At 38.8% G+C, this 27,812-nt stretch overlaps 1 protein-coding gene across 1 annotated transcript in view; it reads left to right on the forward strand.

Annotated features, from left to right (window-relative positions):
* LOC119744582 (polypeptide N-acetylgalactosaminyltransferase 2-like) overlaps nt 1–27,812 on the forward strand; it is a 92,188-nt gene that overhangs the window by 45,194 nt on the left and 19,182 nt on the right. Inside the window, exons 3-10 of the mRNA XM_038220578.1 lie at nt 2,272–2,370; nt 8,312–8,379; nt 11,110–11,175; nt 12,037–12,158; nt 17,485–17,660; nt 19,929–20,032; nt 23,376–23,502; nt 26,288–26,380. Of these exons, the coding sequence (XP_038076506.1) occupies nt 2,272–2,370; nt 8,312–8,379; nt 11,110–11,175; nt 12,037–12,158; nt 17,485–17,660; nt 19,929–20,032; nt 23,376–23,502; nt 26,288–26,380 (855 nt within the window). The remainder of the gene's footprint in view (nt 1–2,271; nt 2,371–8,311; nt 8,380–11,109; nt 11,176–12,036; nt 12,159–17,484; nt 17,661–19,928; nt 20,033–23,375; nt 23,503–26,287; nt 26,381–27,812) is intronic.

Raw genomic sequence — 27,812 nt, forward strand, 5'->3', positions numbered from 1 at the left:
GGTGTAGATTTCTCTCTGAGCTACCGTATATCCGAATTAATATTTCATATGAGGATTTGCATCGATTGCGAGGCCTTTTTTTTTTAAAAGGCAAAGAACACTGCTCTCTCTCCCTCTAGATACCAAGGATTTGTTTTGATATTTGAAAGCGTCCACTTGTTATTTTGTGCCTGCAAGGTGATAGGGGTGATGGGATGTTACGAGTGCAACTCGCGACCACAAAGTTTCCCTTGTTCTGTGGAAAAGTTTGATTTTGGCCTGAGCTTTGGTCCAACTCTTCTTGGAATTTGAAATGTGATGTTTAACCAATAGATTTAGAAGCAGTGTAATGCCGTATTGCACAAGAATTCAAAATCAACTGTCAGATTGAATCGTGAATTGTGAATATTTTACTTCATATACATTGTACATAATGTTTTGTTGTGGTGGCAGTGGTTGCGTTCCCATGTGTTTTGTGCCTAAATTACCAATGTGGGTTTTTAAATTAGCACTTTAAAACAAACCTAATTAACTTTATTTTTCAATGTATTTTTTGTTGTTGCTTATTTATTAATCACAGTAAACAATGTACTTTTTGCTCTGTTATGGTCTTGCAGTTGTAATCTGTGGGCAGTTAAGCCCTCGCAGCCACATTACAAATTGGAATCAGAGCATAATAGGGATTCATATAAATTGACATAGGATTATCATCTGCACATTCTTTAGCATTTGGCTATGAACCCTTACAGCCTTTCCACACTACATTGTATGGTCTCGTTTACGTATGTTGAAATCAACTAGGGTCCTCGGTAAGAGTAACCGGGTCCCAATGAACACAGGTAGGCAAGGCATACCATTCACACTGACCCAGTACACCAATAGGCCTATGTACATGTACCTGGTTTGTAGATTTTGGATTTTCTACCTGGTTAGAGCCTCTCAACCCTGGACCAGCAATCCCGGCCAAAATGGTTGGGACACTTCCTGGGCCTGCCACGGTCACCCACTCCCCTGCTCCCCCCGGTCAATGTTGTTCTCTCCAGCTGATGGAGCACACACCGCACAATGAGAGACAACATTGAACGGGGGCCGGGGGGTTGGAGGCCCAGCGAGATTTGGCCAGGATTGAGGGTTGGATTTTACCAAGAACTGGTAGAGAACCGGGGCCAGTGCAGAAGCTGTGCTAGATGCTCTGCTCGTCTGAAAGGGGTTCCCAAAACCTCCGTGTTGGGGTCCAACACACCGAGAATTTGGATAGTGTGAAAGGCCGTTATGTCTGCTGATATCAACAAAAACCAACAACAAAAGTTTTCTGTTGCATTTTCTCGAACAATAGATCCAGAATTCTACTGTAATTGATTCGGAAGGCTTCACTTTTGATTCAGCAGGCTCCTTACAAAATACCTGGATTAGGCTTTAACAACTTTTAAACCATTGTTCTGAACTTGTTTTCTTCCTGTAGCTGTCTTAATAACATGATTATGTCTGATCGATTACACACTGTAAACGAGATATAATATCTTCGTTTGCCAGTTGGGAAAAAAACAAGCTTTGCATAGTTATTGCATCATTACTATAGTGTGATTTTGATGCACGCCATTGCTAATTTAGGGCCAAAGAATGGTCCCTTGCCGCTCAGATTTTCCCTCGTACGCAAATCTAAGAAGCTTATCGGGCCTTGTCGTAATACCGGTACCCGGGGGCACGTCACAATGGATGCAAGATATCTGAAATAATCATTTCAACAATCAACAGTTAAATATCAAAATGCACTTCATGTTTCATCATGTGTGTCGTACAGTGGTAGTCAGTCAAAAGTGATGATACACATGTGATGCGATCAAGCTAAATGAGTTGTTTGTCAGGAATTTTTATTTCGAGATAAAGGCCAAAATAGGGCCACTTCCTCACATCACTTCATCACATCTCTTGGTGCTCCGACTTCCATAATTTTTAAACTAAAGATGGTATCAGAATGCAGTTTTCACAGCATTAATGCTGTGATTGCGTTATTTTCAAATCTGTAATAATTTTTTTGTTGACCAGGGTCGACAAACGACTCATGTAGCTTGATCGCATCACAAATGTTTAGAACTTTTAAATTTCTGTTGTAATACAAATGTACATGTACATGTACCTCAAAAGCTGAGTGAAAAGTTCAATTTTAAAGGACTGTTACACTTTTCATTCAAAATCTGCACTTCTGATGCAGAAGCCCTCCTGATTTGCTGACAAGATAAACTTTAACCTTTTTAAAAAAAAGCTGTTTTTTATTGTTTTATATCAACACAGATGCAGAAATATTGACTGGCACCATGTCCTACCAGCCACCACGGTTATTATTACGTATCACAATGAAGCTAGATCAACGTTATTACGAACAGTTGTCAGGTAAGAATCTAACAACCAATTCAATTTGCGCAGTGCATGTTCCAGACTCGCGCATCATAGGCAAAGGTACGCATGTCGGACTTTGTCGGACATTGATCAAAGCTGTGATTGGCCAGAACATCACTGGGCAGGGCTTGATCTGTTGGTCTCTCCAGTTCGTAAGTGACTTCGTCATACATGCCCACGCACCACTGATTACTAGCGCTCATTGGCTAAACACACAACGTTGCACTAAATCCGGTTCCAATGGTTCCAATGCTGCTGAATGTGCAGTGGGCGTGGTTTAAATTGAAGTGACGTCACACTAACGAACCGATTGCAATTCACTCACAAAGTTTCATCGCCTAAAAACAACTGTCACCGAGAATTTTGCTAAGATTGCATGGAAGTTGAGATGGCACTCTATGGATTATAGTGCAGTGGGCGAGTCAGACACAAAACTGCAGGAACAAAACTGACTTAGTTAATCAATTCGCAGCTGTCAAAAACTGTATTTAGAAAGCACTTAGAGCATAAAATTTGTTCAACAAACAGGGTGAATGGTTGGTTGTATTCAGTGTCTGGCTATAATTTTCCCATCTGCAGCCGTTCACGGGTGTTTCGTCTGTGGGCAGCTTACACCAAATCAGATTTCGATATTAGAGTTGAATCTATCGGACCCTGTGCTCCCCTTAAATGCCTACCGGTACCTGTTACTCCTTATACCGCCCCAAACCACCCTAGCGCTCTATTATACATCAAGGAATATGTACAGTGTAATGGAGTGTAGTACTATCATTGATCTCCATTAGTAAACCGAATAGGACACACGTATACTTGCGCGCAGTGACGATTCGGAAAACGTGGGCACAAACAGCTTGGTAATACAGTGCGGGTTTAACGTTTGCGACTGCGCATGCATGACGTGCGCGTGCCGCAGTGTGACGAACGCATTTCAAACTTTCAAACCCTCACCGATGACTATGCGTGCATGCACAAGATGGAGGGCAGGGTGTTCTATCCAGTCTTACTAATGGAGATCAACGAGTACTATACAAGAAATCAATGAGATTGTTTTTCCTGTACAGAAATTGTCCAGGAAGGAAACTGGTAAAATAAGACTTTGTTTTGTGATCATTGTCTCCACTACCGGTAGGTTGTTGTGAATACCTTGTCTGATACCGCTTCCTCTGGTTTCAAAACACCTTTACAGAATTCCCTTGCCTTGCGACATGAGCCTCCACATTCATGTGGTCAAAGAAAAAAAAAGCTTAGTTTAGGCCCCTCCAAAAAAAAGTCGCCGGTTTCTGGTATGGAGCTTGCCCAAGAAGTGGTGCGGCGACGCGGCTTTTTTTTTCTTTTTTTACCTGAATTGTTTGCTTCAAATGTCGGCTAATGACTGCAAATGGTGCCTGACTAAACTTAGTGCAAATATATGGGAGTCCAGAGAGGCCACATAAAGCTTATTCTCGATCATAACCCCCTCTAAAAACATGTTAAAATTGTGCAGCAGCAGGATTCCAGTCAAACCAGTGAGTTTGGCGGTTTTGAGACATCATCTTTCATTGAAAAAAAAAAACTTTTTCATTTTGCCGAAGTGCATGGCTACGGCGATGCGCGCGCATACCAGAAACCGGAGACTTTTTTGGTGGGCCTTATTGGGGACACATGTAGGGTTGGGGACACACAGCGCCGCCACTAAACAGAAGGGCCTGACAATAAATTAGAAACCAAAACAAATAAATATCCAACCAGCATCTAGAAGAGGTGCTACTGGGGTTGCAAACTCCCCCCCCCCCCCCCAATGTTATGATACCAGTAAAATGGGGCCAAAAATAATAAGTAGAAGGCTTAACTTCCCTACATTTATTGTTAAATTGCCTTAGAATGCAGGAAAAAGCATCATAGATTTCAACATTTTCCTGGAGGCATGCCCCATCCGCACCCCCCTCCCCCACCCCCCCCCCCCCTCCCATTTACTGAAAGCTAGATCTGCCCCTACCAAAAAAATAACAACAACAATGTCGTAAAATGTCACACAAAATATTAGTGTCACACAAGGAATATTTTGGAGAGAGGGAAAGGTATGGGAGATTCACACACACTATAACTTTATATTCCAGAAATTCTCAAACTCAAGTTCGATTTTTTTAGAATTAAAAGAATTAATACATTGCAATGGTTTTTGGTTGCTCAATCATGCATTTGCTTCAAAAAGGATACTGAAGTCATGCACATTTCAATTGAATGATGTGGAGGGGGGGGGGGAGGTGGTGGGGGGGGGGGGGGTTGTCATGAAAATGTGATATATGAACCCCAGCTAGGGGCATGTTCTAATGGGAAATGAATTTTGAATGTTCTCAGAGTTTACATGTTCCTGAAATTGATATGCCACAGGGGAGATGGTTGTGTAGCTTGGCTCTTTGCCCCTACAAGTTAAAGCTGACGCTCAGCCAGATTTTGCAAAAATGTCATGTTTTTCAAATGTAAACTGTTTACTTGTAATTATTTCAAGAAAGAATGTTTTGAAAGAAATGTTTGTGGCGTGAATGACGACAAGCTTTCTAATGACTCAATTCTTGAGGATCCAAATTCTGTACCCCGAAATGTCAGCAAATTTCTGAGCTACAATGTATAGTTGTATAAATGTTAACGTTCTACTTTTAAATGCCCTCAAATTCCAAGCACATGTATTGTTTTCTGGTCAGCCCATTTTCAAGCTCAAATTGGTTCTTTCTCTCGTAAGTGCCCCTTTAACCTTTTTGCAGACAGCTACACATATTATGTACTGTCTCCCCAACCCACCAACATTGTTTTTCATGTTGACTGTACCAGGGCCACATTGTCATGCATGTCAGCTGTTCCGTGTTGATTTCACCTGTCTCTACTCTCCAGTAACATGTGGCAGACCAAGCAATTTCCCGAACAACAAAAACAATTTCCTCATTTTACATTGAGGACAATGTATGTTGATCTTGCTTTGAATTGTCGTAGACAGCACAACCGTGTTTTAGAAGTGTACTTATATTGTGTACTTGGATTTGCATACTTTTTTTTTTGGCCAGATATCTCAAGGATCTCAAGGAACTCAAGTGTTATAGTTGCTGTCAGTCCTTGTCACAGATCCTAGGCAACACAGCCAGAAATTGTAGCCTTGAAACTCAATTATCATTTAGAAGTGGAAACGTAGACAGGTCTGCTAGCAGAAAATTGTGCCAACCTGTCTCATATTGCAATCTACTGGTACATGCTGAATGTACTGAGGCTTGCGCGCACGTCTCGTGTTTAAGAAAACGTGCGGCATGAGCGCAGACGTGGTCCCACCTCAAAATGGCTTCTAATGTTGTTCGCCGAATTAAGCTTCACAAAACATTTCTCAATGTATCCCACTGTTTGAATTTTGCACAAGTCTGGACTTCATTGGCCAAATATAGAATTGATTTTGAAGACCATTGCAATCTTGAAAAATATTTATTTATAAGTATTTTGGGTTTGAGAGTGAGGTCTGAGTAGTGAGCGCAATATCAGTGAGCGGTTAAGCGCAGAAATCTTCTAAGCACATAAAATATTTGCTTAGCAGAAACAGTAACCAGGCAAAATCCTATGCAATTGATATTGCGTGTGACTGGTTCCCAGCTGATTTTTGCTTAGCAGGAAAATTTGCCAATCGATTTTGTCAATAAGATTTCTGCCATTTTTGAACTTGGGGACTGACGATGATTCGACCTGCTGTCACTGCCTTCAGTGCCTTGAGTACGGTACTGGGCAACATTCAAGACGGACAGGTGCAGTTTCCAATTTCAGTGGTGGATCCAGGAAGTTGCGAAGGGGTTGCTTTAGGTGTCCAAGTCAACACGTTCAGAGATCAAAAGCTGTTAACCCGTGATTGCTGTGGACCAGGATTTTAAATATTGCATACCATTTCTTTCATGATTTTTTTTTTACAAATATCTAAAACATTGGTCACTTCAACTGTCACCCACTCCACATTTGCAGGCTTTTTTCTTCTTCAGAATTTAATGCTCTATTCTGTTTATATCGTCACCGACACCACAAACTGATACTCGGTGGTGTGTGAGAGCCTGGCTTGGGCGCGTAAGTTACAGAACCATGTAATTTTGGTGTTCACGAACTGACTCCCAAGTACTACATGCCAATTCGGAACATTTTCGGTTTCACGAACTGAAACCTGTCTTAATTTCACCAGTTAAAAGATTTTTTTCATTAAATGTTTGTGTAAGCCCACAAATGTACAGATGGAGTAAGTTCGTGTCAAACCTTTTAAAGTGTTTTTCTCTGAATTATATTTCTACCACATGCTTGCGTTTCAGTTCATGAAAAGCAAAATTATTCTATTATGGGACAGTGTACGAAGTGTGCGGAGACCCGCGTGTCAGTTAATGAAACCGAAGTGATTGATTATGCTGTTTTCGCGAACTGAAAGCATGCAGCGCCTGAAAACGGTGACGATATCAGTACCGGTACATGCATTACATGTACATGTGGCATGCGGCATGCAGTTATTATTTAATGCCCTCAAAAAAACTTTAAAAAAACTAAAAAAACACACATATAATAATACTGAAACGTGTATCCATGAAAACACGTTTGTGCACTTAAATGTTCAATTAGCCACCCTTTCCATTTTGTAATTACATTATGGATATGGCAGAATGTCTCTGAAAAGTTTCTGTCAGTCATTGAGCCCATTTAGTGGCAAAGTAAACACGAACATGCCGTTTGACATTTAGAAAATGTCAAAAGCTGACTCACACAGTATCTCTTCGGGATTTTCAAGCCACTGATTTTTGGGGGGCTTTGTATGTATAGATTAAAAACTGAATGATCCCTTTGTGGCATTATTGCCATTTTGGGAATTTCCGTAAACCTCAATTTTGTAGAAATTGTTGCTTCAAAGATTCATACTATATGCAGGGGCTTTTGGGAAAAATATGAAATTGACTGAAAGATATTGGTTTTTTTTCTCAGTAATTCTTTTGAATTTTTTTTAATGGCATTAGATTGTAAGTACCGGTAGATTGTATACAGTAGATCGATTGGTACGGTTACCTCATTTATTTTCTCTTTCAGTTTCTGCCCCAGCACTAACATTAAGGAGCTTAAACAAATGACATAGTCAGTCCAGCAAATGTAGTTATTAAAGGGAACATACAACATTTGCTTTTGCTGCAATTTTCAGAAATAAATGGAGTTGGAGGATTAGTTTGTTATAGAAAATATTGTTAAACTGACTTGTGTAACGTTTTTGGTTCGTAGATGCTGGAAAAACCAAGAAAACTAATAACGTTTCTGTAGTCTGGTTCCCTGACCCCATTTAAGATGAAACGGAGCAATTTGTAGACTTTTGGGATTGTAAGGTCAGAGAATAAGGCTTGGCTTGTACCTCTTCATAGGTGTGTAATCAATTGCAAAGAAAATGCGGAATAACTAAACTGAAAAATTAGGGGCAGTTTTTGAAAAAAACAAATTTTTTTTCCAACGCTGGTCGGCAGACAAGCGTTGGAAAAATACAATTTTTCTTGAAAATGTCAGCGCACCGGGAGCCACAATTTAACAGGATGCTTTAGACTGTCATTCCCCAACAATCGGTATTTTTGTGATAATTTGATCATTTTGTTTTTTTGATGTTTGCAAATGTTGTATCTTCCCTTAAAATACAGTGTATACAATGTACAACTGGTTTATAAACATTGTCCTAAGGTTGCATTAATTTGTGTTAATATTGAAACTGTGATGGTTTCTGTGTTTAGATTTTTATTGTAATAGTTTATCGTAATGGAGCTACACAGTTATTTTCGAGTGCATCTGCCTTTTTCCATGAACAGAGAGTTTTTTATCAATTCTCAGTTTCAATTGTGATTATTAATGAAATAAATAAAAAGAACATCCATTTTCATGGAATTTTCAATGATTTTTGGAATGTCTTCTTTTCTCATTTCAGTGTTCTAAAAAAAAGCCCTCCTGAGCTGATAGAGGAAATCATATTAGTTGATGATTACAGTGATGAACGTAAGTAGCGTCCCAGTTGTTTCGGGTTTCAATGTTATTTTTTCTTCTTGGAACCAGTCCTTGGTTCATTGTCCTCAATATTGACTTTGTCTGTTTGTTTTTGACTAAGGAACTGCAGTTATCTCTGTTGGGCAGGTACAACGATGTGAGATTTCAACATACATTTCTAAAACTAGATTTACCAAAAGTTTCAATGTTACTTTTCTTCTTGGAACCAGTCCTTGGTTCGTTGTCCTTTATTGATTTTGTCTGTTTGTTTGTGGTTAAGGAACTGTAGTTCTCTGTTGTACAACGATGTGAAATTTCAACATTAATTCCTGAAACTACATTTACCAAAAGTTTCAGTTTTGCTGTCCATGGACACTTTTATTCCAAACACTTTTTGTTTTTCTTAATCCCAAAGATGTATGTACTGCTATGAATAAAAGTATAAATAGATTTTTCATTAGACTTTTGCTTATATCACACATAGATAATTTCCAGTGGAAATTCAAGGGAAGTCTTTGTCTTTGTTGAGTTTCATTATTATTACACATGTACATTGTAAGTCCTAAGGTTGCACAAGCAGTTTGGATCTTTTCAGATCGTAAAAAGTTTTAATGTACATGTATGCCCTTTCTGTAAATATAATTTGTAATGAATTTCATTTGTAAGTACTTGTTTCAAAGACAAACAAACAAAGAAATAAACAAAGAAATAAACAAATTGGGGGAAAAGATTCCATCTCTTGTGCACCTACATGTTACGCAAACAATATGGAAGATGAGAGCGACAACATGTACATGTATATCAAAATTGTGCATTTTACCACAAAAATATGGTATTCAAAAATATGGTACTCAAAAATGCATCCATGTTTGCTGTCCTGTGTCCCGATAGGCCCGAGATTTTTGCTCGCCCTGGGCATGATACTGTGTATTATATCTGTGTGGTTACTACCGGTAGGCCCCTCTGTCATGCATACCTGGTACACACGTGTACAGAAGGTTCCTGCAGGTTCGCGCCTGTGTTTTTGATACGCACACCCAACCCAAACACTTGACTGGCTGACCGTCATGTACCGCTCCATCACTCATCTCGGACTGATATAAATTACTAGCCGGAGGCAACAAACTGTAGACGGAGTCGCAGCTCGAGCGTGCGCCAGTGTACTTTGCTGGTGTTACTCACTGAGCCTCGGTGATTGATCTGGCATTGCGAGTGTCTGCTAGAAATTTGTCGTCTTGTTTTACAAACAGGCAAAATGTATCATTTCATCTAGAGGTGGTTCTGCACTGATGGTTTGTGTTCCATGGAGACTGGCGCTGTTCATTATTATCGACATTAACTCTAACCCCTTGGGTATATTTACTGGAAAGTATCCTGAATCCACCAAAATCCATCAATTTTGCTATGCAAGCAAATTTTGGTGGCCGGTGAGTCCATCAGAATCTACCAGTTAGCCGGGAGTAAATCTGTTGAGATCCTGAATCCATCAAAGGCCCCCAACTGCTCAATATGGAGGTATCCTGAATCCATCAAAATCCTGCAGTTCCGCTAGGCTTCATGTCCTGAATCCATCAAAATCCCCACATGAAATGCCCTCCAAATCTGAAATGCCGGGGAAAAAAATGGTTATCCATGAACCAACCAGATCACTAGCAAGCGAAAGCAGTTACAGTCAGAGACCATGGAGCACATTGGGGATGTTCCAGTTGTTTTCTTTAGCCTGAGTCACACAAAAAATTGAAGGCTTAATTTGTTTAACCCTTACCCTACTAGACCCTCCAACGCATGCCAATATGTGCCTCAAGAAAATCTCCTATGTTTTTTTCATGGCCCTCCAATATCTGCCATGTCATTTCAAGAGTAACTGGACAGGCACTCCAATACATGCCACAGAGAACAATGAGAGTCCTCTGATAACAAAGTGAGTGCCCCCAGCTGGTCAGTATCAGGCACCCTCCAGGGCCTCCAACTCCTGCCAATTGGAGCCTTCACTGTTAAATAAAACTATCTGCCAATAAACTGCAGCTGGAGGGCATTGGCATAACCAACTGACATGCAGTAAACTACCCTCAGAGAGTAAGGGTTAAAGGTTGGTTTCGAACATCCAGTTTCCAAAATCAAAACCGAATAATGGAATTCAAACCGAACGTTAAAATATTCGGATATTAAACCCACCACTTATCCCCCCCCCCCCAAAAAAAAAGGTGATTGAAAATTGAGTGAAATGTACAAGAGTTAAAGGCATTCTCAAAAGCCTTTGAAATGTAATCAGAAGTCTGTCAATCTCAAGTGAATTCACAAGCTACTCAAACGACCTGTGACTTGACAAAAGCTTTTGCCGATAATTGTTCATCCCCTGTTACTTATGTCCTGACTTGTAATAATAATAATAATAATGGAGTCTTATATAGCGCACGTATCTACCAACAATTAGGTACTCAAGGCGCTGGAAATTATGTCAATTATTAAAGAAGGGTAAATAAAGTTTATGAGAAGTGACTGACTTGTGGTTTTACCGGAAGACTGACTTCTGAATTGTTTAGAGAATTGATAACATCCTTTAAGAAGAGAAGAGAGGGAAGTCTTGAGTTGGAGTCTTGTTCAAGAGGAGATACATGTAAAAGCATGGTATCTCCACTTTGCAGGGAAAAAAACCAACTAATTTCAAAACCATTACACTTAGTGGTGTTTTAATTTTTGAGGTTTTCAAATTTGAATTTGTCTCTTTCTTTTATCTTTCAGCACAAGATGGGAAACTTTTATTGGGCATCGAAAAAGTAAGACTGATCAGAAATGAACGAAGGGAAGGTAATTATATCTAGATTTTTATCGGACTCGATTATTTTATACCAGATAATTTTGACTTCTTGGCCACAGCTTGTTATGATACTGTGAGGAAAACTAACATACCCAGTAAGCCGGTTCGGTGTTTCAAAGTGCACATGTGCACAATGATATGGGTCACGGGTCATTAGAGATAATTGAACACTCGGGCGTTATTAACAAGTAGAATGGGCATTTGTGTAACATCGCATAACATGGCATCAGTGATTTTATCCTGAATGACCTTTGACCTGGACTAAGCCTGCTTCATCGAGATACCGAACTGTGTACCCAATAATGGGGGCTTCAAAATACAGTACTTCGGAATCTGTCACAATGCTGCAAAACCAGGTCCAACAATAATTTTTTGGTAGAAGTTTTTAAAATCCAAAACTGTTCAAAATTTAAAAAGTATGAAAATTAATAAAAATGCTACAAACTGCTTGCTGACTGGATTGACCTGAAATATACAAATCACCAACTATAGAGGGCCTGATGTTTCGGTCCTGAGCAGGACATTTGTCAAAGTAAAAACAAATTTTAAAATTCATTAATTTCATTTTTTTCAAAGAGTGTTCTTGTTTTTTAGCCGCCTGACACAATTTATCAATGATTTGTATAATACATTTCCTGTGTAATACATTTTCAGTATGCAGGGTCATAATTTTCTGCTGCGAAAAACAAAATAGATGTTCATTACTATCTTTAGTTACTTTTCAAGTATTTGAGGAATGTTACTCAGTGTTACTCTTGAGATACATGTACGTACACAAACCCCTAAAAGTTTACTACATCTTTCTTTTACATGTGTAAACTTTTATATTCTTCTTTTTTACTTTACATCAGGCTTGATTCGGTCCAGAATAAAAGGTGCTGATGCAGCCTCCAGCTCTGTCCTAACCTTTTTAGACAGTCACTGCGAATGCAACGAGAACTGGCTACAGCCCTTGCTGAAGAGAATACAAGAGGTAAGTGTGGATTCGTCATTAATGGCCTTTTGAAATCTCCGGTTGATTTCCCCAGAGGTCCGTCCCAGAAGAACGGGGCAAAATATGTCTTCAGTTTCAAAACTTGCAAAATACTCCCACGTGTTCATGTTTTAAGTTATCAAAAACTTCTAATGGGATTGAAATCACAGTCTCTTTTGGACGGCGAAGTGAGCACCCCGGGGATGTTATACAAGTCAATTTGGAGATAACATTCTCTTGGTGTTGTAGTGTTGTTTTGTTTAGACTTCAGACTTTCTTGTTGTGGTGAGGGATTATGGAAATCAAAGTTCTACCGGCTCAGACGAGGAGTTGATGTTGAAGGCTAGGAAAGTTGAGGTGAAGAGTTGAGAGGGTTGGGGAACTCCAGATTAAGGAGAGTTGAGTTGAAGTTGAAAGTGTCGAATGAGGAAGATATAAATGTAGAAGGGGGAATTGCAATCGAGGGTAGGGGAGTTTATGGTTGCGGAGTTTGTGATTAAGTTGGGCTAGTTCAAGTTCAGGGTGTGGGAGTAAAAGCATATATTGAGGTTGGGGGAATTAAAGTTGAGGGTGGGGAGTTGAGAGTGGGGAGTTGAGAGTGGGGAGTTGAGGTAGAGGTAGAACAATGAGGTTGGGGCGATGACTTAAAATTGAGGGTGTGGCAGTGGCATTTTAGATTGGGAGAATTGAGGTTGAGGGAGCGGAAGATGAGGTTGAGGGTGGGCGAGATGAGGTTAGTGAGGAAATGAGGTTGGTGTTGGGACTTCAAATTGAGGGTGTGGCAGTGGAAGCTTTAGATTGGGAGAATTGAGGTCGAGGGTGGATTCATTGCAAGAAAATGTTGTACTGGTACTAGCCTTTGACTGGGAAAAAGGTGGTGTAGCCAAGCATTTTGATAAAAATCTGATGTTGATTGGTTTGTTTACTATTATTTATTAATGACTTAAGAACTCATTCCTCAAATACTGAATCAGATGTCAGCTGATGTCACTTTATAGAAGAAAATGCTTAGTTGGTATATAAAATATTTAATTGGTTTCCTCATTTTGGAAGTTCATTTCACTTTCAGTTGGGAAATACTTTCTCTTTAACTATGTTTCATTCATGCATAAAACCTATGTGATTTGGAATACTTGGCTAAACAAAACTTGCAAGTTTACTTTGTGCTCTGTAGTCGATAGTAATGCAGGACAAATATTATTGCTAACACCAACACAATGATGTAAGGGTTCTCTATTTTCTTTTTCATTTCCTCCCGAATGAAAGTAGATTATGAAAAGATATTGTCAGTTGTATGTTCCTTTTACCAATTAGGAAAAATATTAGGATTGGAAACATCTTGATTTAGTTCAGTATTATGATTTAATATATGTCTTAATCAGGTGTTGATTTATACCCTAACTGCGTAGTTGAAAAAATTATTTTGGAGTCCGATTTGGATCACTTTTGTGGCAGTGCCTTTCAATACTAGTGATACTGCAGCATGCTTGTACCTGTTGTATTTCAAAAGTTACACTTTATACATGTACCTCCCAGGTCCTCTAACATCTACCAGATATTGTGTAGGATTGAGAAAAGCAGAGACCTGCCTCTTTACTTGGCATGGAGTTTGATATTCCTAGACAAATAATGTACAAGGAATGTGCCACTGGTTATGTGTACGGTGATGGATTCATTAAAGGGCAGTGTTGTAGTCGAGTCCATAACACGTCCCCACAAGTCCATCACAAGTCCCCACAAGTCCTTACAAGTCCATCACAAGTCCCTGCAAGTCCATCACAAGTCCATCACAAGTCCTCACAAGTCCATCACAAGTCCTCACAAGTCCTCAAAAGTCCATCACAAGTCCCTGCAAGTCCATCACAAGTCCCTGCAACTCCTCACAAGTCCCTGCAACTCCTCACAAGTCCATCACAAGTCCTCACAAGTCCCTCACAAGTCCCTCACAAGTCCCTGCAAGTCCTCACAAGTCCATCACAAGTCCTCACAAGTCCATCACAAGTCCTCACAAGTCCATCAAAAGTCCTCACAAGTCAATCACAAGTCCTCACAAGTCCATCACACGTCCCCACAAGTCCCTCACAAGTCCCTGCAAGTCCTCACAAGTCCATTACAAGTCCATCACAAGTCCTCATAAGTCCATCACAAGTCCATCACAAGTCCATCACAAGTCCTCACAAGTCCATCACAAGTCTATCACAAGTCCCTGCAAGTCCATCACAAGTCCTCCAGTCCCAATTCAACTCACAAGTTATTCAAATGAGCTTTGACAAAGGCATTCCCTTGTTATTGTTCATTAACTGTTACTTGTGACTGGACTTGGGATTTACTTCTAACTTGACTTGTGATTGACTTGTGATGGGCTCGAACTACAACAATGTTTAAGAAGATTCAGATTCTAAACAAGGAAAGTAACTGTTGGACATGACATGCAGGTGCATGTTGATATCTTAATATGCATCTTGTTTTAAGAATCAACTCCTTTACCTTGGTCATTCACTGCCTGTGCCCATGTCCCCTGTTCATTGACATTGTACAGTCATCCAGTCCCTTTATTGGCTTTTCAAGTAGTAGGTTTTTCCAACTACACTTAAGTGTGTGATGATACTACAGAAAGAACTTGAAGGCTGTCGGAGACTAAGTGTGTGCATACAAAGGAGGACTTTGTGCCTAACCATGCATTAAAAATTCAGCTCTGGAGTCCGGTCTAACGCATAGCACCGTGAAATTACAAAAACTACTCCAGATGATTAATTACAATTTCTTAAGTTTCTGTAAAAGCTTTTTACGGAGCATTATTGAGATCAAATTCAAAATTACGACTTATATGATTTGTTGAGTTGCTCTAATGAAAAGCACAGTCATCAGAAGATATTGAATAACAACAATATGGATGTGACTTTCCGTTTTGATTTTGTTAACATTTTGTAACTATTTTATTAAACGTTTAAACGTTTAAACGTTTTAAACATTTAGCCATTTCTCAAAGGCTGACGCCAGCCCACTATGTCCGCAGTCGTAGACCGACGTGAGTGACATGATAAATCAGCAATGCTTGACATAATAATTAGCGGGCAGTTATTAAAAATATAAAAACATAACTACGTGTACCCTGAATGTAATCAAGCTCTGCAGTGCTTCTAAGGTTTTGTAGATTAAATAGGTCTAAAAATATCGATAAATATTTGTGTTATGTATGGTATGTTTAACTCAAAGGAAGATCGCATTAACAAAGCCTGTCCCTTTTTAATAATTTTTGTTTCGTTCAAACGTTTTGGAAAATTTGTTAACGGATGTAGAATTATCTTTGTTTAAACATTTAAAACATTTCAACATGTAAACGTCCCTACTTTGGGGGTCGTATAGGATTTACAATATTTGGAGCTTTTCTTGTTGCGTTTTCTTCCGACGGATAATAACAAGCATTATGCACATGAGGGCACAGGCTATCAGGCTCTCTTCAAATTTGATAAAATTTTTGAAGTGTTCCACAATCGATAAAAACTACTGTGCATCTTTAAAAGCCTCATTTCCTATTTCCGGCTGATAGAGATCTGTTACACACGAAGCAGGGCTTGTGTCTTATTACCCCCCTCCAGATAAGAAAAAGTCAATTTAGTTCTTGCCCTGGACCATTTTATGGAAAGATTGCCTTGGGAGTTTTGTGTCGAAATCAGTTTTTATTGCTTTGCCGTGGAGAGCCCTGCCATAATGAAATGAAATTTGGACAGGTACATGTGCATGTATGTCGCTGGAGACAAGTATTACATTCCTGTGCCACATAAAAAGTATGATTGAAATGTTCAAACATAAGCTTTTGATGATGGGTGTCCTTTCTGGGCCTAATTTCATAGCGCTGCTTAACAGCCAACTTTGTGCTTACTGAGCCTCCATCTATTTCATAAGGACCGTTAAGCAGTAATCACAGCAAAAGCACGCTTAACCTTAGCAGAAGAAAACTTTACTTAAATCAGTAACGCAACAATAGAAATCTCCATGCGCGCGCAACCATTAGCATGAAATAGTGCTTAAGCAGCAGCAGGATTTTCTGCTATAGGAAGCACAACTTTTCTGCTTACTGTTAAGCAGTGCTATGAAATTGGACCCAGATGATGCATAACACTTAAATGTACACAGAATTTGGATGGGAGCTTAAGAAAATGCTGAGAAGAACTAAAAACAAAATTCAAGACCACCACCATTGATTGCATCTTAAGAAATTGTCTGTCCCTTTATTCAAAAAGATGTATTAAAAGTTTATTAGAAAATACATTTGCATAAGTCGTATGAAATTAATTAAGTTACTTAGCCTGTTGGATATTTGCATTTTGACCAGCCAATATGCCAGTTCGGTAAAAAAATAGCGGGTACCGGCAAAACTAAAGAAATTGTGAGCACAAAATTTCAAAAAAAGGTTAGACAGCAAAGTGTTTTAGGTGTTTTATGAACCCACGAAAGTTTCCATCGACATTTTAATTGCCTGAAAAATTACAATGCAGATTTGGTTACCACGTCCCCCATTGACTCATGTGCATTTATTTGCACATTTTTTGGCATTAAAAACAGTTGAATCTTGTTACGCATATGTGCAGTTGGAATACCAATTTGGGTTTTTTCCCAAATTTTTTAGAAGTTTGAATTTTTTCAAAAAATCTTGCCCAACATTTTTGGCTAATTAGAATTTTGAGCATACAATTCAGAAGCGCACCAAGGATTTGGCTGGGGGGAGGGGGGGGGGGGGGCTCACACATTCTTTTTTCAAATTTTTTAAAGAAGTTTGATTTTTTGTCAAAAAATCTTGCCCAACATATTTGGCCGCAGAAAATAATATTTTTTTTGGGGGGGGGGGGACTATTTTGACGTTGGTGGCGCAATTTACACCCCTATTATACTACGTGAAAATAGTCCACATCACCACAGTCAAATCGTGCCACTGAAAAAAAATGGACCAAAATAATTGATAACCTCTTGGGTAGGGCTCGAGCCCCCCGAGGGGGCCCCCCTCCCCCTTGGGTGCGCCACTGCATACATTGTGAAGCAGGTGTTCAGAAATGGAGAACTGAACAAACAAAGATATTAATTTCCACCCCAGTTGCAATATTAAACAAAAATAGATTACCGGTTTAAGCCATGTCCCTCAGCTTAGATTTCCCACAAATACTTTGGCAATTTAAAAGTAAAAAATATGGTATATGTAATTTTTCACCATTTTGCACATTTCTGGCTTTAATCCGTAAGCTTTGATTTGTACAAACATAAAAAATAATTAATTTGATGTTTTCCAAGAGCAGGTGTTATTTTTTGATTTGTCTCTTGATTCTTACAGAATTATAAAGCGGTCGTCAGTCCCATCATCGACGTCATTAACATGGACAACTTCCAATATGTGGCAGCCTCTGCAGACCTGAAGGGTGGCTTTGACTGGAATCTGGTCTTCAAATGGGATTACATGACGCCCACGGAACGAGCCAGTAGAAGATCTAATCCCATTGCACCAATTAGGTGGGTCCAGTGTTTAACATAAGTCCCTGTACCGCCCCCCCCCTTGCCTGCTTGTTACTCCCTGTATTGCCCCTAACCACCCAGCACCTTATGGCTCAATGGATTCATCAATGCAATACAGTACAATACACCGAAAACTTTATTATCCCCAAAATCCATTTGCCATTTTACATACATGTATGAAGAGTATATTTCCAAAACGCGACATGTATATCCATTTTTTTTTTTTTAAGGAAAAATTTGCACAGTTATGAAACTTTAAAGAATAAAAACAATATAACACCTGTTTCTAAACTTCATTTTAAACAATCACAAGTCATTCACAAGTGAAATCACAAGGGTATCACAAGTGATATCATAAGTCCATCACAATTGAAAACACAAGCGAAACAAGTAAAATCACAATTGAAATCACAAGTGAAATCACAGGTCAATCACAAGTGAAAATACAAACTTAAGTTGTGCAATCACAAGTCAGTCACAAGTCAATCACAAGTGAAAACACAAGTGAAATCACAAGTTAATCAAAGGTCAATCACAAGTGAAAACTTTAGGTGTGCAATCACAAGACAATCACAAGACAATCACAAGTCAATCACAAGTCAAACTCCAGACAAAGGATCACCTTTATCACAGATCATTTGAATAGCTTTTTACTACCTGAACAAGTTTAGACTCGGAGTGACTGTTGAGAACTTGACTACAACCCTTATTGGTCAAAAGTTGCCAGAACTGAGATACCAGATTTTATTCTTAACAACAGGTCGAGTGAAAAAGAAAGTGGCCAGGATTAAGTAAAGTAGAAGGATCGGCGGGTAATGTGGAAAGTAATCTCTTCTTGGAAGAAGTGTGGTTCTGAAAAGAACCGATTGGTTGAGTGTAGAACTTGACGTTTCGGACAGTGTGCTCTGTCCGTCCTGAGCACACTGTCCGAAATGTCAAGTTCTACATTCAACCAACTCGTTCTTTTTTAGAACCACACTCCTTCCAAGAAGAGATTACTTTCCACATGGTGTTACCCGCAATCTTTCTACTTTATCTCATCTGCCATGCATAGCTTCAAGTCATATATGTTCAGGATTAATTTTTTCTCCCTTAAAAAGCAATTAAATTTGATACACCAATAAAGCGTGTATTAAACATGCATGTTCTCCAAATCATATGAACAAAACAATTACTGAAATTGATCCTTGCTATCAAAAGTTATGCATGTATGTTTACTAAAAGAACCTATTTTTACAGCTATCCATGGAATACTGAATGCTTTGAAGCTTTTCAGCCGATTGATGGAGTAAGCACCAGCGATTACACACAGGCATTGAAATTCAAATGAGATTTAAATTGAGTCAAGACGGAAACATCATTTTTACAGAAAACTCTGCCGCAAAAGAACAAAAAAAATATGACTGCACCTGGCTTTCTGTGAATTTAGGATCACTCAGAGAGAATGCAATTATATCTATTTTTGATATACTATCCTGCCATTAGGATATTTACATCGATAAGACTATATTATTAAAGTAAACTCAAGTTGACAATCTCTACAGTACCTTTCCAGTGCTCAGTAAACCAAGCAATTCAGAAATAAGTTGGTGAGCTCCAAATAATAATATGTTGGTGAAGGAATATCAAGCAAGTCCCACTTCAAGTGCTTCACAATCGCAACTAATTTTCCTCTCTGTAGATGCCTTGCCCTCCTTTTTCTTTTTCATTTTGTTTAACCCTCACGTTGATTGGCCTTGGCATTATAAATCATCTATAGCCAATTTCGGTCAGGTGCACAAAAAAGTGACATATCTTTTATGGACTTCGTGCACACGATATGCCACTTCATGGTGGGACCGACTAGCTATGCCATTAGCATGAAGCCATCTCCCTGTGGATTTTTTGTCTTATTCAACAAGGAACAGAGTGCTGAAGAAAAAGAATATTGCAACCTTATAATGTCTGGAGCCTACCCTCCCAATTTCGTATTGCAACAATGGGCCATCAATCTTTTTCGCTCCTGCAATACTTGGTTTTGTCCTTCACCGACGTATTTTTATAAACACTGTATACTCATTGTTTCTCCTGGGTGATTGTCAGAAAAAAAAATCACTCTGGTGGGACTCGAACCCACGACCTCCTGCTTACTAGTGCAGACATCTTACCACTCGAACACCAAGCGTGCCCGGTCGGCTGGCTCCCGCAAGTCGGGCTTAAAGATGTACCAACAGAAACATTTCCATCATATCAACTTTGTAACCTGGGGCCTTTTCTCTGTTTCAGAACTCCAATGATAGCTGGGGGATTATTTGCAATCTCCAAACAGTGGTTTGAAGAGTCCGGCAAGTACGACATGATGATGGACGTCTGGGGTGGAGAAAATTTAGGTAAGTCGGGCAACTCAAACAGATGTTTACTGGTACACTACAGAGGTTACAGGTTCGAACCCTGCTCCAGTTAGTTTCTTTGTTAAACTTTCAAAATATTGTGCACCCAGTCAGTGTCCCATTGTGATTTTTTGAAATTTGTAATAAAAACCTGTATCATCTCTGACAGATTCCCGTTTGCTATTTCCCAGGTTTGCAACATTGCAAACATTGCTAGCATCGTGACTTTAGCTGCATGGCATATACCGGGCTTAGGCCCCCCAAAAAAGTCTCCGGTTTCTGGTATGCGCACGCGTCGCCATAGCCATGCGCATCGGCAAAATGAAAATGTTTTTTTTTCAATGAAAGATGATGTCTCAAACCGCCAAACTCACTGGTTTGACTAGAATCCTGCTGCTGCACAATTTTAACGTGTTTTTTAGATTGGGTTATGGTCGAGAATAAGCTTTATGTGGCCTCTCTGGACTCCCATATATTTGCATTAAGTTTAGTTGGGCAACATTTGCAGTCATCAGCCGACATTTGAAGCAAAAAAATCAGGTAAAAAAAAAAAAAAAAGCCGCGTCACCGCACCACTTTTTGGGCAAGCTCCATACCAGAAACCGGAGACTTTTTTTTGTGGGCCTTATGGGGTCTAACAAGCTGCCCTTGAACAAAGACATTGACAAAATTGGGAACCACCAGCCAAGGGCTGGATAGCACGGTTGGTTAGAGGTTCAGACCCCACTGCAGTCAATTTCTTTGTTCAACTTTAAATTAGTTTGAGACAGGTTAACTTTTTGTGTACAGATTTTCCAGATCCTGGAATCTTTCCAAAGCCTGTCTTTTGAAGAGGTCACCTCTAACTGTCCCAAGTGTCCAACTTCCCATGTAATAAATTCAAATCTTCAGAATAATTTAGTTCTGCGCGGAAATCTGGGCTAATAGGTTATTTAAATTAAAAGCAGTTTTACATTGCACATTTCTTGTTTTTTGCTTTACTGATTTGAACTTTTGGAACTTTCTTCCTGTTTTCCATAATAGTACAAAAATATTATTTTTTCTTTTCAAACCAGAAAATATTATTCAGATGAAAAACAAAAACAGGAAAGTCATATGGTCTATATTCATGAAACTTAAAGCTGTTATATAGAACAAAGTGAACCAATTTGACTTTAAAATCATCTTCAAAGCATGTTTCAATTTCCCGAGAGATTTTCAAGTACGTGTAAGAAAACAAGCTTCAGTACATACAAGTCGCAACAAAAACATATAAACCTGAATTTAGATGAACAAATTCAAAGTGGTTGTTGGCTAGCTGAAAGTTCAATCAATGTTAGGGTTAGATAACAAGTTCAGACATGAATATTGCTAGTCCCGTCGCATTTCGGCACCGGCTTTGATATGTTGTTTTATTATTTCGTTTCTGTATTCATACCTTTCCTTATGTGAGACAAACTGACTATACTTGTGTAATACAATATGTTTATTCAATGCCTGTCTAGACAAAAACTTTTGTAGAGCATCAAAAAGGTTGCCTGTTGTTAGGTTTACTGAAATTCGCCGAACAAAAGTAGAAGCCATTTTTGTGGTGGTGCCATGCCCACGCGTGTATGCCGCACGTGTTCTTAAAGACGAGGCGTACGCGCACTTAAGTATTGGTCGAAGGAGCCCGGAGTCGTTGCGTACTTACCTGAGCGCGACTCACGCAAGCCTGGTGCCACCGCAGAAAATGGCTGTCGCCACTTTAGTCTATGCTCATCACCATTCTGCAAGCTGAGTTATTGTTCCTGTCTTTAATTCAAGAATTCATTTCAATACGACATTATCCAAGCACTGAGCTGAAAAGTTTCATTTATATATGTACATGAAGGGAACTAAATACTTACAAGTTCATGCTGCATTTTGATGTTTTTCGTGTGTTTGTGAGATTATTGGGCTGTTTGTTTGTTAACATGCATCCTTGCTGTCAAATATTTTTTGTCAGAGTTTTTAATTTTTTTTAATTTGTTTTGTTCTACTTTATATTTTCCTAGAGACATCACTGCCTTCATTTTTTTTCTTCATATTATCAAATGTTGATTAAATAAAAGGATACATGTTTGTATGTTCACCCGTAGTTGCAGGATTTTTTTGTATATTACAAATTTCTTTTTTGAGGGGTGCCATAGGTCACATTAAATCCCTAGCATGATTTACTAGGAACCATACCCATCCTGGCAAATTGCAACACCATATGGGAAACTGCACACACATATTTCTGACTTTGATTCCGGAGGTGTGTCAACCCAGTGTAAAAGACTGTCAGTTTAGGGGTACTGTACCCATCCTGACAGATTCCAACAAAACAGGCCGTTGGGGTTTGATGGGTTGAGTTCTGTTAATACCTCAAGTTTCCCGCTGAAATGTCAGGGTACACAAAGATATCTTTAATTGATTAAGGGAATAAAAATGTGCTTGGCTGGCTTTAAACAAGTATGGGCCTGTTTGCTGATAATAGCCCGAGCTGAAGGCAAGGGTCTTATCTGTGTCCAGGCCCCTAGCCGGTTTTAACGTATTTGTTTTATACTGGCCAAGCACGTGTTTTCATACACATAAATATCTATTTGTCAACAAGTCAAAACAAGTCAAAAATTCACAAATTTCCAACGATTTTGTTCAACAATGTTATTTCATATGTTTTGTGAAACACCCCACTGGCCTTCTCTATGGTATATACGTACCTCGCGTGAGTAGTGCTAAAAGTCATGGAATTGGCATGTGCGGGATGCATACTGCACGATGTGGCGCGGGATGCATACTGCACGATGTGGCACAGAATGCAGCGGTGTTCTGCTGGCAGTTTAAAACCTCCCACATGATAGGCTCTCGACCAATAGGAATTGGTAAAGCATCCCAGGCATTTATGAATTATATTCAACATTAATGGATATTGCCTTGAATCATTAAAAATAATCCAGATGTTAATCAATAATAGACACAGCGTATGAAGGGTTTCATTTCATTAAATGTTCCAAGACCCTTGAAGGGAAGTATTTTACTTAACTGGATTTTAAAGCGTAAACTTTTTTCTAATGGAGCAAAAACCTGCTTCCTGTTCCAATTCACTCATCAGTGTCGGGCCCAGACTTGATCATCATGGCTAAGGAGCCAGTTTCCTGGTCATTTCCCTTGACCTAAAAAAAACCCCAAGTGTTGAAACGAAAACTCTCTCAAATGTAAACACAATATATCAATCTGTTTCTTTGTGCCTCATCTCCTTCCAAATGGCTGCATAATCACATCACCGCCACGATAATGTAATAATCCTAATCAAATTACGGTATTCAGTTGCTCTTTTTTTCTCCTTTCTTCCTCCGAGCAGAAATCTCGTTTCGGGTCTGGCAGTGTGGTGGCACGTTAGAAATCATTCCATGTAGTCGTGTGGGCCATGTGTTCCGAAAGCAGCATCCCTACACTTTCCCTGGAGGGAGTGGTAATGTCTTTGCAAGGTAAAATCAACAAGAAAATGAGAAATGTCCTTGATTTTAAAATTAAGTTCCAAACAGATTTTCTTTTTTATTCACAGCTTTATTCAGCCAAAAAAGTTTGCATGTAAACAATATTGTTCTTTGAAAGTATTTTTTTTTTAATTTTGTTTTTCAATTCAAACAGCTATATTCAGCCAGAACAGTTTACTAGTAAACAATATGTTTACAAGTAAACAATATTGTTCTTTTAAAGAACATAGTTTTATCGAAGTATACATGTAATGTTCAGGTTGAAAATGAAATTTGTAATTAAGGGAAATTAACACTGTTTATAATTTAATAATTTTTATAATTTAAACTTGAATTAATTTGAAAGTGAAATTGTCACCGTGTGTATCTATATATGTTGTTCGCAGCAAACCAGGTGTATCTTTTGTTTACTCTGTGGCTCTACAGAGTGTCCAGAAAAGTTTCACTTTTTCAGACGACGATTTCTCAAAATTGGGAATACATGTTGTAATTGTTTTAAGATATTCCTAAACTACAAGATCTTGGTAGTGTACGGTGAAAATGGCATTGAAAATATTAAAAGCTTGAATTAAGGAATGATGGCCATTCACAGAAAAATGGTCAAAAAACCAGTTTGTCCACATGCAATTCTATGAGACATGGTCAAAACAATAGTAATGCGTGCACAAAGAACTGCAGTAACAATGATATTATCTCATACACACATGTGGACAAACTAGTTTTTGACCATTTTTCTGTAAATGGCCACCATTTCTTAATTTAGGCTTTCTTTTCGTTGCCACCAAGATCTTGTAGTTTAGGAATAGCTTAAAACAATTTCAGCATGTCTCCACAATATTGAGAAATCTACATCTGAAAAAAGTGTTAAGATTTTTTGGGACTACCCTATATTACGAAGGAACAAACTTCTGCAGTTTGACTCATAACATCATCAAGGAAGTCCATCGTAAGAAAACTGAAGCTGAATACAAGCCTTCACGTTTTCTTATCCTTAATTTTAGCTGTAAACTTGTTCCCTGACTTTGGTTGTGAACCTTGCATGATCGTTAGTGCAGTGACCCTGTCCATTTCCCAGGTGGGAAAAAAAAATATCTCAAAACAACCTGTGCAATCAATGTTTTTTGTAGGCCAAGGCCAATGCATTTACCATATGTGTTGTTGGGCAACTTAATACTATTAATGTGAACTACAGGTGTAGGTACATGTATGTTTACTCTTTGCAAATAAATACAGCCTGAGGCTCTTGAGAACCTTCAAATCCCAGAAGGTGTTTAGAACCATTTAAAGAATTATTTCAAAGTGACGTTTTATAGATGCGGAGTTGATGTATTGTTATAAACAAGGATCTGCCCTGAACTGACAGAGTGCTATACAGGGTGAGTAAAAAAAAAACCGAAACCTGAATGTCGGGACTATTGTTTTATTGAAGTTCTGCATGTAGCACTTTCAAAATCTAGGATATGAAAGCCCAATTCATAAGCTTTCTTTTAGTTCAAGAATCATTCAAATCACTCACATACTTTTTAAGGTACTGAGTTTTGAACACAACCACCGTTTTAAAGTTCTGTCCACGGATCACAAAAAGTGTGCGTTCTTTCATCAAAACGAAAACAATTCACACACATCCTTATGTGATTTGTTTTCGTTTTGCTGAAAGAACAATGAACGAAAAGTGATTTGAATGATTCTTGTACTTAAAGAAAGCTTTTGAATTGAGCTTTCATATCCTAGATGTTGAAAGTGCTACATGCAGAACTTCACTAAAACAATGGTCCCGACATTTGGGTTTCGCTTTTTTTTTTTACTCACCCTGTATGAACTGCATTCCTAGGGCTGTCAGAGCTTATTGATATATTTAAATTTTACAAAAATGCCAGGTTTACTTGTGCAGGACTGTAATTAGGTCAAAGAAAAAAAAAAGTTCTGCTTCCTATTACATGGCATTTAAAAATAGGGTAGGTACATGTAGGTAGGGAAATAATAATTTTTTTTAGGCAATTTTGTTTTTGTATGATCATATGGGGGTGTCTCTGTGTGCAGTCAAGGGTAAAGCCTGATGATTTTCAGGTTTTTTCCCTCATTTTTCTAGAATAAGTTAGGGTAGGGGCTGTCAAAATAGGCTAGATAAACCGGAAGCAGAACTATTATGGGGGTTTTTTTGGCCTTACTTCCTGTATACTAGTGCAGATGTAGGCCTATTATAGTTTTGTGAGCCTTCACCACAAAATGACTATAAAATTTTTTTTTTAAGAATTGAGATATTTTTATTTCTGGATTCTACAGAACAAGAGCTTTCTGATGAGATATAACATTTGGGGTTTCAGTAATATAGACCGCAAACTAAATTGAAGTTGTAAAAGTAATGTCTAAACTAAATTGAAGTCGTAAAAACAATTTCTGAGAAAACGACATTTACAAATCCCACCGTTGTATTATAGTGAATCAACAGTCAACCTATAAAACAGGGTGAGAACAGATTTGAAAGATGTGTTATTAAAACAAAAAAACTAGTAGAACAGGACTTGCGGATTGAGATTCGCCTGAAAAAAGGGGAAAAAAGTACCACCTGTTAAAATTGTGGCTTTGCCCCACTGTTCTGCAAAATGGCAATTTCTGACTACATGTATATAGTCATATATCAGAGTTGGCTTTTTACCATTCTGATAAATGTAACGCAGATTGTGGACGTACAAACTGTGTAAATTCTCACAGATTTTTAGTTTCCATTTTTAAACCTTTTGTCAACTTGGTTGTTTGTGGTTTGGTTTGGTTCCAGGAACACAAAGCGAGCAGCAGAAGTGTGGATGGATGAATATAAACAGTTTTATTATGCCGCCGTGCCTTCAGCCAGAAACGTGCCATATGGAAGGTAACATTGTATTCTTCTCCTCCGTTTCATTCCACTTCTTTCATCTTTTGATTTCCCGTTGTCAGACAAATCCCGGAAGCACCAAGGGTTTTAGGATTTCTCAGAGCCTATTAAGGAGCTTTCCATGACAAAAAAAGTCTTTTGACATTTAAGAAAGTTCCGATCTCTTGAATCATTCCCCCCCCCCCCCCCCAACAGGGAAAATAAAATAAAGGGACTAGGGCCTATATATGTCAGAGACGCAAGCCTTTCATTCAAATTCTTGGTCGGAAAAGGAAACTAGCCATTATTGGGGGGAAAATGCATTGCAGAAACTAATTTGATTTCTGATAAATCTGAGCTGTCTTATTCATTATTCTGGTCAGCGTCTATTAAATCTGTTGCAGGATGTTGTTAAACTCGCAGCCTCTTTGTGGCCAACTGACTTTTCCTTCAGTTTTTATTTGTTTTAATGTGATTAAGTCCCTTCATTTTTTTTTCCTTTTGGATATGTGATCAAGTCTTTGAAGATTTCCTGTATCATTTCTAAAAACTTATTATTTTTGAAACTGAGGTAGAAGATTTTGCTCCAGCAGCAAGGCTGCTCAAAACAAGCCTCAATTTCGTTGACGGTCTGGAGGGGCAGAAGGGGTGGGGAGGGGGGAGAGAGTAGGGGTGCAACAGGGGCCATGACACCCCCCCCCCAAAAGGCATTTTGTTAAAAATAAATAAACCAGAGAAGACGTGCAAGTATTAGTGTTTTAAATGGCTGTAGTCAACTCATTCCCTTTTCGTTAGTGTCCATCTAACAGTTTTCACTACCAACGTGACCTTTTGCAAAAGAAAGAACACCTATCCATTGCCAATGTTTTTTTTTACTTTTCTTCCATTTTATTTTTAATTATTGGATGCTACAAACCAGAAGTTGTTTGGAGGTAGCTAAGGAAACGCGGCTTTCGAGTATTGATTTGAACCCCAGAAGTGTTCTTTTCAACACTTCGATTCTCAACCACCAGCTGCCTCTGGCCGCACCACTTCGAAAGGGCTCCCCCAAGCCCACACTTTTTCTCACACACCTTCAGACCGTACCAGCCTAAGATTGTCCACACCTTAGTGGCTTGATTGGTCCACACATCTTGTCGTGCACGCATTCATACTCACACAAAAAAACTCTGAGATCCACTGAGCATTGTGTGTATTTTGAGCAGAGACCGGTACCCTGCAGAGTACCAGTTGCACCACAAGCTTTTGACTCCTGACGAATCATTCAAAAGAAAAAGTGTAGTGACCTCTTCTGGCGACTCCAAAAGTACATGTAATTTGATTGCATCTGGGCGATTCCTAGTTGGGCCGCACCACAGGGACATATGTTGGATTTGATTGAAACGTGGGGACCTTGCTTTGTGTCAAGTTTATTGAAGCTGACAGGATCAGTTTCATGTGTTTCATTTTG

Source organism: Patiria miniata, unplaced genomic scaffold, assembly GCF_015706575.1.
Source record: "Patiria miniata isolate m_02_andy unplaced genomic scaffold, ASM1570657v1 HiC_scaffold_7, whole genome shotgun sequence".
Classification (NCBI taxonomy): Eukaryota; Metazoa; Echinodermata; class Asteroidea; order Valvatida; family Asterinidae; genus Patiria; species Patiria miniata.